General features: G+C 38.4%; 1 protein-coding gene across 4 annotated transcripts in view; it reads right to left on the bottom strand.

Moving 5' to 3' along the window:
- Positions 1-9,982: 9,982 nt before the first annotated feature.
- STK39 (serine/threonine kinase 39) overlaps positions 9,983-11,984 on the bottom strand; it is a 316,648-nt gene continuing 314,646 nt past the window's right edge. For all 4 annotated transcript variants that reach the window (XM_035304622.3, XM_035304624.3, XM_008998770.5 and 1 more), the window contains one exon: positions 9,983-11,527. In XM_035304622.3, coding sequence (XP_035160513.1) covers positions 11,453-11,527 — 75 coding nt within the window. In that variant the 3' untranslated portion in view covers positions 9,983-11,452. The remainder of the gene's footprint in view (positions 11,528-11,984) is intronic.

Genomic DNA, 11,984 nt, shown 5'->3' with positions numbered 1-11,984 from the left:
GTATCTTTTAATAGTTTTAATTAATCATTAACAATTCACAAAGGAAAATGCTAAAAATATTAGGAATATGCAATTTCCAAGATTTGGGTTTTGACTTCAATCCTAGGACAAGAACAACATGGTTAATTTTATCTACATGTTTAGGTTAAGTGGTGTAAACTAACAATAAAATTCTAAACCCCACAACTGACAGAAACAACCATCTACCATCTCTTGGCCAAGGGGATTCCAGAGTAGCCTTGAAAACGGAATTCTTGGCCATAATGGTGTGAGAGGTTTTCATACTGGAGCCACTCTATCTTGGATAGGAGCTGGGTAAAATAAGGTTGGGATCACTGGGCTGCATTCCCAGGAGGTCAGACATTCTTAGTCACAGAATGGGAAAGTAAAGGTCATAAAACCCTGCTGACAAAACATGATGCAATGAGGAAGCAGGCCAAAACCCACCAAACCCAAGATGGTGACAAAAGTGACCTCTGGTCATCCTCACTGATCATTATGTGCTAATTACAATAAATTAGCATGCTAAAAGACACACCCACCAGAGCCATGGCAATGCCAAGAATCTGGTCTACAAGTGGGAGGAACACTCAGTTCCAAGAATTGTCTGCCCCGTCCTGGAAAATTCATAAATAATCTACCGTTCATTTACCATATAATCAAAAAATAGCTATGAGTATACCCAGTGGAGCACCCCATACCACTGCTCTGCCTATGGAGTAGCCATTCTTTCATTCCTTTACTTTCTTAATAAACTTGACTTCACTTTACTCTACGGACTTGCCCCAAATTCTTTCTTGCACGAGGTATAAGAGCCCTTTCTCGGGATCCAGATTGGACTCCTTTCCAGTAACAACAGAATTGGCAGGGGTGGGGAGGTAAGACACTTCTTACCCCATCTCTTGCTAACCACTATTGGGCTTTCTTCCCTAAGGGCTAAACAGAAACCAGATCTTTCTATTTTTTAAAAAAAACTTTATTTATTATACTTTAAGTTCTGGGGTACATGTGCAGAACATGCAGGTTTCTTACATAGGTATACATGTGCCATGGTGGTTTCCTGCATCCATCACCCTGTTATTTACATTAGGTATTTCTCCTAATGCTATCCCTCCCCAATCCCCCCACCCCCTGCTATCCATCCCCTAGCCCCCTCACCCCCAGATAGGTCCCAGTTTGTGATGTTCCCCTCCCTGCATCCATGTGTTCTCATTATTCAACACCCACTTATGAGTGAGAACATGTGGTGTTTGGTTTTCTGTTCTTATGTCAGTTTGCTGAGAATGATGGTTTTCAGCTTCATCCATGTACCTGCAAAGAACATGAACTTATCCTTATTTATGGCTGCACAGAAAATGTGCCACATTTTCTTTATCCAGTCTATTATTGGTGGGCATTTGGGTTGGTTCCAAGTCTTTGCTATTGTGAACAGTACTGCAATAAACACACATGTAAATGTGTCTTTATAGTAGAATGATTTATAATCCTTTGGATATATACCCAGTAATGGGATTGCTCAGAAACCAGACCTTTCAAAAGACTCCTCCTCTGATATGGCCCAACCACCTGATCCTGCCTCTCTTTTTCCACCAGATGAGAGACCACCAACCACTGAGTGGTCTTGGCCAGTCCACAGAGAATGTGCATTAGGGTTTCCATGTCCTCGGCTTCACCTTTTGACATCAGAGGGGTAAAAACATGACCTTCGGATCATGCTGAGGCCACCATTTTTTGAAGATGGGTCAAATGAAGGGGCATGAATCTCAATTGCACATGTACGTATTTCTTCTCTCATAAATATTAATAACTCCTATAGCTTATTGAATATGTTTATTTGGCCACCCTGCTGAGTATAAATTCCTGTTCTCTCTGCCCCTCCCTCAATGTGTCTGTTTCTGGCTTCCAGCCAGAGACTATGCTTCCTAGCCTTCAGAAGGTCACCCTGCAGGCTGCAACCCTTTATGAGAAATAAAGCTCTCTTTTCGAAATTCATGAATCTTATCTTGCTTTAGTTGACAGTGGGTAGGACTATTTGTCAGGCTTCTTCCTCCTCACTTCTCACTTCCTCAACATGCCCACTGTCTGTTCTGGCCATTCATGCCCCGACTCACAGCCACACCCAAAAGAAGGGAAAAGCTCCAAGCAAGAGGTATGGTGCCACCAATAATATCCACAAAGGCAGCCCAGATCCTGAGAAAAGCCCTTAGGGCTATGCTCACCTGAAGCCCAGGCTGTCTGCAGCTTTCTGCAGGGTGAAGATGAGGCTGTCTCTTTCTCTCTCCCTCCTCCTGCCCACCAGCTTTCTTTAAGAGATTCCAGGGGAAAAAGCAGAAAGCAGTAAAGCTGCATTGTAGAGCAGTGACCTCCACCTCTTTGTAGCTTCCAGTAGATTGTCCCTGACTCTCCCTGTACAATTCTTTGTTGTAACAAAAGACCCTAATTAGCTGATTGGAATTTCTAAAACCCTATTCACCAACAGCTCAACTGTTACAGCTGAATGGATGGACCAGTTCAGTCAAGCAGCAACCGGTTTATTCCTTCCTCTGCTCAATTAGGCCTCTAGAATGTTCATGTTGGAAAGGAAGTTAATGATCAACTAATTAATCCCTCTCAATCTAAAAATGAGTACACTGAGGCTTAATGAAGTAAAATGGAATTTGAGTGAGGTCACACAGCAGCAAAGCTGCAGCAGAAGGCATTTGGGTTTTACATGTTACTAACACAGAATGTAATTGGTTTAAATTCTTTTAGTTGTGTAAGTCTGTTTAAGATAAAGAATCAGACTGAAATGGTTTGATTCACACAACTGTTTCTTGTGCTTTGATCTTGGGAAAATTACTTACCTTTCTGGATTTGTAAGGCATATCACAAAAGGCACTGATGAACATAAAAGCTAGTTATAATACAAATAATGAAATGAAAAGCAAGTGCAATGAAAAGTCTATGGCACAGTGGTGGTGTGACCAGGAGTAATCTTAAAGGCCCCTTCCAAGGCTCTGTACCTAATTTTCTACAAATAATTTTGTACACAAAACGTTGAGTCTCTTACCCCAAACTGTGTAAACTTCAGGTTCCACAGAACCTGGGTTTGCTCTTTGAAAGGCAGCATGGTATAGTGGAAATTCTCTCAGATTGAATTAGGTTCAAATCCCCTCTGCTGTTTACTAGCTGGCTGACTTAGGGAAGTTACTTACCATCTCTGTATATCTATTTCCTCACCTATAAAATGCAGAGAGTGAAGCCAGTTTCCTAGAGTTGTTGCAAAGGCTTAAGCAAAGTAATGTAGGTAAAACTTTTGGCTCCATGTCTGGCCCGCAGCAAACCTGAAGTAAAGTGTGTCTTGTCTTATACTAGGAGGTCGTCTGATATAATGATTAAGAGCATGCATGGGCTTTGGAATCCCATAAACCTACATTTGATTTCTTGCTTCATTCATATTGTAATACTAATTGCATTATCTTGGGCACCTTAGTCCTTCCAAGCCTTAATTTTCTCTATTTTAAAATGGGAGTAATAAAACCCAACTGACAGAGTTAAGATTAAATGAGATGATATTGTGTGCTTAGCAAAGTGACTGCTTTTAACTGCAAGTAATAACCAGAAAACATTCAAAATGGCTGAAGGCAGTGGCTTCAAACTTTTTGGTACAACCCACAGTAAGACATAGATCTTACACTGTTCTTAGGTGCACATAAACACAATATCACAGAACTATTGTGGGACTCAAATTCAATAATGTATAGGACCAAGCTTCATAAGACACTCTAGAATGGGAAAATAAGCATGGCGGACCTGAATCCAGCCTTTCCCAATAAGCATGAACACCTCTGGCATCTCAGTAGCCCACGTGGTTGTGCTTTTCCTCAATTCTCCATTTCATTTCGATTCACTGAGTTCCTTTTGTTCCCACAGAGTGTGGAAGAGAGAGAGAGAAAAAAATGACTTACGTAAAATACTACCTTAATGTACTCAATCTGATTCTGATCACATGTTGATTTAACATAATATTACTTAACACATTTACATCCTGCTGCTGAAATAGTTCAATACCAAATTGTTCATTTGGGTCAAGGTTGGACCAGAGTATTATCTCCTTCACTTTTTGAAGAAGGCACTATCCTACTTCTCCCAGATTACGGACCCATTAGTTTACTGAACAGTCTTCTTAAACAATAAGCTAATTTCTTCTGTGATACATTTCCTGTGTGATACAAGTTTTTGTTTCTCTGGACAGTATTTTACATGAGGGATAAATGCACAGTAAGAATGATTATTCTATTACTGACCTTTCATCATTCTGTAGCAAATTCAATCAATAATAGCACAGGCTTCTAACTTGTAATAACATTCCTTGCCCTTTGATGAATTATGAGTTAAACTATATGGGCTCCACAAACCAGCTAATGATGCTTGTTTTGTAGGCTATAATTCATGTAGGGGGAAGTTTTGTGTACATTGTTCACCTGAAGATGCTCCATTAAGACATCCTTTGGTTTGTTACAAAATGCACAGTAGTTGATAACCTGATTATGTCCATTTCATTTCTATTGGTCTTAGAGCTTCAAACTAGCCTGGGGAGGTTTGGTGGGTGAGGCACAAGATGGTAGGTAAAGGGACATCACTCTTACTTGACCGTGCATTTTCTCTGCAGCAAAATAGCATCAGGGCAATCACTGGGGCATTCTAGAGACCATCTTTTATGGCTCGTCCAGTGAGTTGGGAGAAGCCCTTTTCTTGATGGTGTTTGGATGTTAATTGGCAGGTATTGTGTGTAGGATATTGACACAGTCAGTCACTTTATCATATTTTAAACACATGCTCTTCCAATCCATTCGTTTTGGATGCACTGAGCATTTTAATCATTCCTGGTAGGGTACACCCCAAGCTGAAAACTCCAGGAAGTATGGCATCAACGTAAAGGAAATCTTTTAAAATCAAACTCATAGCACTTGAATTTTTATTTCATTCCAATACACAATGAAAATTGTCATTTGAAAATCATCTGTTTATGGCTATTAGGCCTAGTAATTAGATCTCTTGAAACTTAGAACCCTGAAAGACATTACATACTTCCTGGTTAGAACCTTCTGGTGTTGAGGGAATGTTGGCGTATCACCCACCTGGTGCACCACTTATACCTATCAGAATTCATAGCTAGGATCTCCTAACAAGTTGGACAATCAATGTGTGGAACACAAAAACAGGGGTATATTTAAATTGAGTCTTAATTATATAAAGCCACTTTGGGATGAGCTGGAAGCATACTCTCTGCTGTAAAGAATGGATAAACCTCCTACTTGATACTGATACGACACTACTATGATAAACTAAATAAGCCTCACTAAGCAACAGCCGCTCTTGTCCAATATACTTCCAAGGAAAAAGCAGACCTAAGATCATTTATTATCAATTGCAAATGCTACCTTAGGGCAGGAGTCCTCCGATGTTCATTGATTCATATTCACCATCTCTGCATAGACTGAGTAATTTAATTACTTAATCATAGATTCTGTTTACTGGTTCAACTTGGTGGGTTCTCCAGGAAGGTATATTACTTAATACTAAACAGACCATAGGTACAATATTGAAATGAGTGAATGGCAATCCTGATGTGAAATTTTTCCATGCTCAAATCATTGCATATAGGACTGTATTTTTTGTTCATGGTCATGGAGATGAGGTGGTCATCTACCATATTTATCAGCACATAAGACACATAAGATATATAACATATAGGTAACGTCTCACCTTTATGAGAGTAAATTTGGGGAAAGAAATTTAAGAACTCTCATCACACATGATTTATAGGTTCAAAGTTGGTTTTAAACTCTCTAAATGTTTTTTACATATAGAAACCCATTTTATTCATTTAAGAACTGTATATTGGTGTTATGCCAGGAGTGGCAGGTCTCACCAGTAATCCCAGCACTTTGGGAGGCCCAGGTGGGCCGATCACCTAGGTCGGGAGTTCAAGACTAGCCTGGCCAACAAGGTGATATTCCGTCTCTACTAAAAATACAAAAATTAGCTGGGTATGGTGGTGGGTGCCTGTAATCCCAGCTAATCAGGGGACTGAGGCAGAAGAATTGCTTGAACCCAGAAGGTGGAGGTTGCAGTGAGCTGAGACCGTGCCATTGCTCTCCAGCCTGGGTGACAGAGTGAGACTCTGTCACAATAAACAAACAAACAAACGCTGTATATTGGAGTTAAAATGAGATGCGAAGTTCCTTCCATTTTACATCTTTTTGAGTTGACCACAGTATAGGCACACTGGAGGCACAATAGCTTTTGTACATGTTTAGGCATGAGATGTGGGTGCCTTGATTTTACTAAGAGGTTGTGAACCTTCCTGTTTCTCAAAGCATGTGAATCTGTCCAGATAAATAATACCAAATAGCTGTGTTTAGGGAAGTTTAAACCCCTGCCAGTGAACAGAATTACAACATTGAATTGAGGCATGTCATCTTTAATCAAAAGCCTGGTTAAGAAAAACAGGCACAGAGGATTGCTTGAAGGATATGTAGTCTATTCATCCCTTTAAACCTTTAGCTCTGATGATTGTATCTTTTTAGACCAAAAGAGAATCACTCCTTGGACCATGCTCCTTCAGCTCCTTGCTGACCTTTTTTTTTTTTTTTTGCTATGAAAGTGCTTTATTAGGCCAAACTACTTACTATGAAAATGCTTTAAACTGCAGCAGGAGGAGATACAAAGACTCAAAGAAGTGCATAGTGACAATGGCTATCAGAACACACTAAAGAATCCACATTGCTTCTCCCTTTACCCAGAAAAGGAAGCTTCTAGGCTACCTCCTCCTCCTCAGCACACTCCTCAAACTCCTCCTCAGCTGTGGCATCTTGGTATTGCTGGTATTCTGACACCAGCAACTGTATGGTATTTCCCACCATACAGTTTAACTCTAGGCCCCTATTGAAAGTTCCATAAAAGGAAATTGTTCATAACTAGCTGTATGTGTATTATGAAGGTTTTGAGAATTTAAAAATTTCTGAATAACTTCTACTTCCTAGAATTTTAAAGCATTTATACCAGAAAAAGTTTCTCCTAACTTTATTTTTACATTTTAAAATAAAAATTGCCTATTTTTAAGGTATACAAATGGATGTTTTGACATACATACTGAACAACAGTCAAGCTAATTAATTTATATATTTCTTCAGTCACCATTATATGTGTGTATGGTGAGAACATTAAAATCCATTCTCTTAGTCAATTTCAAGTATATATTATTAACCATAGTACCCATGCTGTACATTCGATCTTTAGAACTTATTCAGCCTGTATTACTGAAACTTCATAGTCTTTGACAAACCACCTCCCCATTTCTCCTGTCCTCCTGTACCTCATAACTAACACTTTCTTAGATTCCACATATGAGATCATGCAAAATTTTTCTTCTGTATCTGCTTATTTCACTTAGTGTAATGTCCTGCAAGTTCATCCATGTTGTTGCAAGTGATGTTATTTTCTTCTTTTGAAAGGCTAAAGAGTATTCCATTTTGTGTGTGTGTGTGTGTGTGTGTGTGTGTGTGTGTGTGTGTGTGTGTGTATGAAACAATTTCTTGGCCAGGCTCAGCACTTTGGGAGGCTGAGGTGAGAGGATTGTTTGAGCCCAAGAGTTGAAGACCAGCCTGGGCAACATAGTGAAACCTTGTCTCTACTAACAACAGTAAAAATAAAAATTAGCTGGGCCTGGTGGCACATACCTGTAGTCCCAACTACTCGGGAGGCTGAGGTGGGAGTACTGCCTGAGCCTGGGAGGTCAAGGCTGCAGTGAGCTATGATCATGACATCACACTCCAGCCTGGGCAACAGAGCGAGACCCTGTCTCTAAAAAAAACAACACAATAATTTCTTTATCCATTCATGTTTTCATGGACACTTGTTGTCATTATCTTGGCTATTGTGCAGAATGCTGCAATAAACATGACAGTGCAGATATCTCTTCAAGATATTTTTATTTTCTTTGGCTATACACCCAGAAGTGAGAGTGCTGGATTATATGTTAATTCTATTTTAATGTTTGAGGAACCTCCACACTGTCTTCCATATGGCTGTACTGATTTACATTCCCCCAAACAGGCATTTAAGTGGTCCCTTTTCTCTACATCCTTGCCAGAACTTATCTTTTTTTTAATAATAGCCCTCCTGACAGGTGTGAAATGATACCTCATTGTGGGTTTTTTATTTCCCTGATGATTAATGATGTTGAGTGCCTTTTCATATGCTTATTGGCCATCTATATGTCTTCTTTGGGAATATACCTATTCAAGTCCTTTGCTCATTTTTAATGTTATCTGCTGTTTGCTCTTGAGTTATATGAGTTCCTTATACATTTTGGATATTAACCCCTTATCAGATAAAGCATTTACTAACATTTCTAAGTCCATAGACGGTTTTTGCACTTTGTCTACTGTTTCCTTTGCTCTGCAGAAGCTTTTCAGTGTCATATAATCCCACTTTATTTTTGCTTTTGTTGCCTGTGCTTTTGGTTCATATCCAAAAGTCATTGATAAGACCAATGCCAAGGAGGTTTCTTCCTGTTTTCTTACAGCAGTTTTACAGTTTCATGTCTTATAATGTCTTTAATCCATTTTGAGTTGATTTGTGTATATGTTGTAAGGGTCCAATTTCATTATTTTGCATGTGGATATACAGTTTTCTCAACAAAATTTGTTGAGTAAACTGTCCTTTTCCCATTGTATATTTTTGGCACTCATGTAAAAAATTACATGTGTGGGTTTATTTCTGGACTCTGTTCTGTTATACCAGTCTGTTTTTAATACCAGTACTATGCTGTTTTGATTACTATAACTTTATAATGTAATTTAAAATCAGTAAGTGTGATGCTTCCAGTTTTGTTCTTTTTACTCAAGATTGCTTTGGCTCTTCAGGGTCTTTTGTGGTTCCATACAAATGTTAAGATAGTTTTTCATATTTCTGTGGGTAATACAATTCTAAATTTTTGATGAGGATTATACTGAATTTGTAGATTGCTTTGCATAGTTGGGAAGTAAGGTAGTATGGGGCATAAAAAGCTCTAGTCCACATTTGTGGAATCTAGCAATTATGTAGGCCCTTGTGATTTTTATGTACTGACTTCATCCTTGTATTCATCTTGTAAGCCAGTTATTATTGTCACTTCATCCTAATTTATGCATTTTTACATCTCTATCCTCTTGTATGAATGTATGCAAACTACCTCAAATGTTATTAGGATGAATATGAAAATATGGGTGGAAATTTAATACAGACATTAAATGATATTTGTAACCACATTTAAATACAGATATTAAATGATATAACAATCATGATAAGGCAGTTATAAATAACTTTTCTTTAGTAACATATATTTTCTTTTTAACGTACATTAAAGAGCTGGCATATCTAGGGTTAGCTAGAAAAGAGCAATGATACCATCCTGGGAGCCCACCTTCCTGAAAGATTAGACTCAAATTTTGATATCTGATTAGACTCCATGTTGCAAAGCCCTCCAGTTATTTATGTACATATTACCCTCTCAGAAGATGAGAGTCTTGTCTTTTCTCCTACAAGTTGCACAGTAGAGTGATAAGAACATGCTCTGAATGTCAGGAAACCAGGATCCTAGGAGCTGAGCTCTGCAAGTAGTCCTGTGAAGGGCCTTGGACAAGTCCTTCAACCACTCTGAGCCTCAGGGAATAACAGTGGTTGGAATTATTCTCTCTTGTCCCCTATAGCCCTATAAGGGTTTTAATTCAAAGACATCTGTCTAAATGGAGTAGAAATGCCTCTCATTCTCTCCTCATGCTAATTCAAGTTACCTGGTGAACCCAATTCTCTGTACCGGAGGCATGATGCCTTACTTTGCCTCTAGGGAGCTTTTCACTAGTTAACTCTTAGTAGGCATTTTATACAAGGCTAAATGCCATTGCAGTATGCAGATGATACCTAAAGGAGGAAAGAAATAATGCGAAACAATCTCTTTGTGCAATACACTTTTATTTTCCTTTTACCTTTGCAGTCATCTTTGAGTAATCGTTGTGTAAACAATAGAATGGAATGAAATTACATTAAATTGTATGCAAATGGCTCTAGAACACCTTAACAATTATGACAAGGCAATTATAAATAACCTTTTTTCCTTAGTAATATATATTTGCTTTTTAAAGTACATTAAAGAGCTGCCATATCTAGGGTTAGCTAGGAAAGAGCAATGGTACCATCCTGGGAGCCCACCTCCCTGAAAGATTAGACTCCAATTTTGAAAATCCCAAGGTTTACTAGTTCCATAATATAGAATCAAGCAGAGGGCTACTTGGGTTGAAAGTATTTATTCTTGAACCATAACAGCGTTTTACCTTTTAGTCATTGCACAAAACCCTTTTGATGATTTTCACTCCACCTGGGTATTCTGCAAAATTTCAAGTAAAACTCAGATTCTGATATTTTCAAGTGTATCACCTTTAGAATAACAAATCCTATCACTTAAGGAGAGCCAAATCAGAGATGGGTATATAGTTAGCAAACTAACAGAATGGCAACATTTTACATAGCATTCTAAATGGTCCAGTGAAGCAAAACTTAACATATGCCACCTTTATATATAGAGGAAATTTTAGATCTGAGACTATTCCAGAGTAAAGCAGCCTCAGGCACATTCTTAATGTGAAAGTTTGCAAGGCACCTCCCTCTCCCAAGAGACTGTCAGATTGTAAATTGGTTTTTAGGCAAACAAACTAAAAGAATAAGCATCCAAATTTCTAATTCAGTCATTTCAAAATTTAGAAGTTACAAATACTTCAAAGATAGACCCAAAACTTTTTGTTTAAATAACAAGATTAACTGCAAGAAGCATATAATCAAACCCCTTTCTTCTTATAGCTAATGTGTGTAATGCATAAATATATGAAAAATAAAATTCACAGTCAGTTTTAAAACTAGAATTCAAGTTTGGCTAATAAATTTAATTTTATAAGTATATTAATTTCTAAATACAACATAAAGAGGCAGTATTGTCAGATGTACAATTAAAGTATAACAGAAATAATGACAATGAAAGAAGAAATAGGCTTCTGGGTAGAAAATTCCTTTTGTTGCCAATAAATAAGACCACCTGAGTGTATTTCAGATTCTTTTCACTTAAGGGATATCCAAATTGATTGCTAAGAATATTAAATAGCTTTTGGAAAAATTAGCAACAGTCGTGCAGCTGTGGCATTTGCTTGTTCTCGTACTGTGGATTGCTAGAGAATAAAGCAGAACTCAGAGTGTTGTAAGTTTTAAAAAATTATTTTTTTATCCCATTTTGTCGAAGCCAGCCTCTTCACAATCTTCTGATTTTGCTGGGAAATGGGAGTGAGGGGGTGGGAGGAAATAGGCAGGAAGAGGGAGGGTTGACGGGAGTAGGGGTTGGGGGGACATGACAGATCAGGGTGACATCAAAGGACATACATCAGCTGACACTCAACTGAGCAAACCCAATCAGCTTCACTTCGTCAGGAATCTCCGACCCATCACAGCCAGAAGCCTGAAAAAGGCAAAAAGAAAGCCTCAGTGATGGTTTGCCACTGCTGCTGGTTTTTAAGGACTTGTTCCTATGATGGCAGATCTAAGCAAAGGCACAGTTGGTATGGGACCATGTGTCCCATTTCTTCCAGAAGAGAGATGCAGCCACTCTCTTGAATGACTACTGGAAGCTAAGTGCTGTCAGCAATGTGGCCACCATGCTATGAAGTGCAGAACAGAGGTAGGAAGGAATTTGTTATCCATTAAAATACCATGCCCAGGCTGGAAGCTTTGGAACAATGAAACATCACTGCCAAGAAAACACAAACAAATTTTTCAACAACTAAATAAAGTTACTTTACATATACTTTCTAACTAAATCCTCTTAGTAATCATTCTAAAAAGCATATTATGAAAATAAGCAGAAGTGATCTAACGTGTCACTCAGGAGTAATGGTTTGTACCAAACTCATCTCTTC

Source organism: Callithrix jacchus, chromosome 6, assembly GCF_049354715.1.
Source record: "Callithrix jacchus isolate 240 chromosome 6, calJac240_pri, whole genome shotgun sequence".
NCBI classification, from domain to species: Eukaryota; Metazoa; Chordata; class Mammalia; order Primates; family Cebidae; genus Callithrix; species Callithrix jacchus.
The sequence above is the reverse complement of the archived record's forward strand: the minus strand, read 5'-3'. Positions and strand labels throughout refer to the sequence as shown.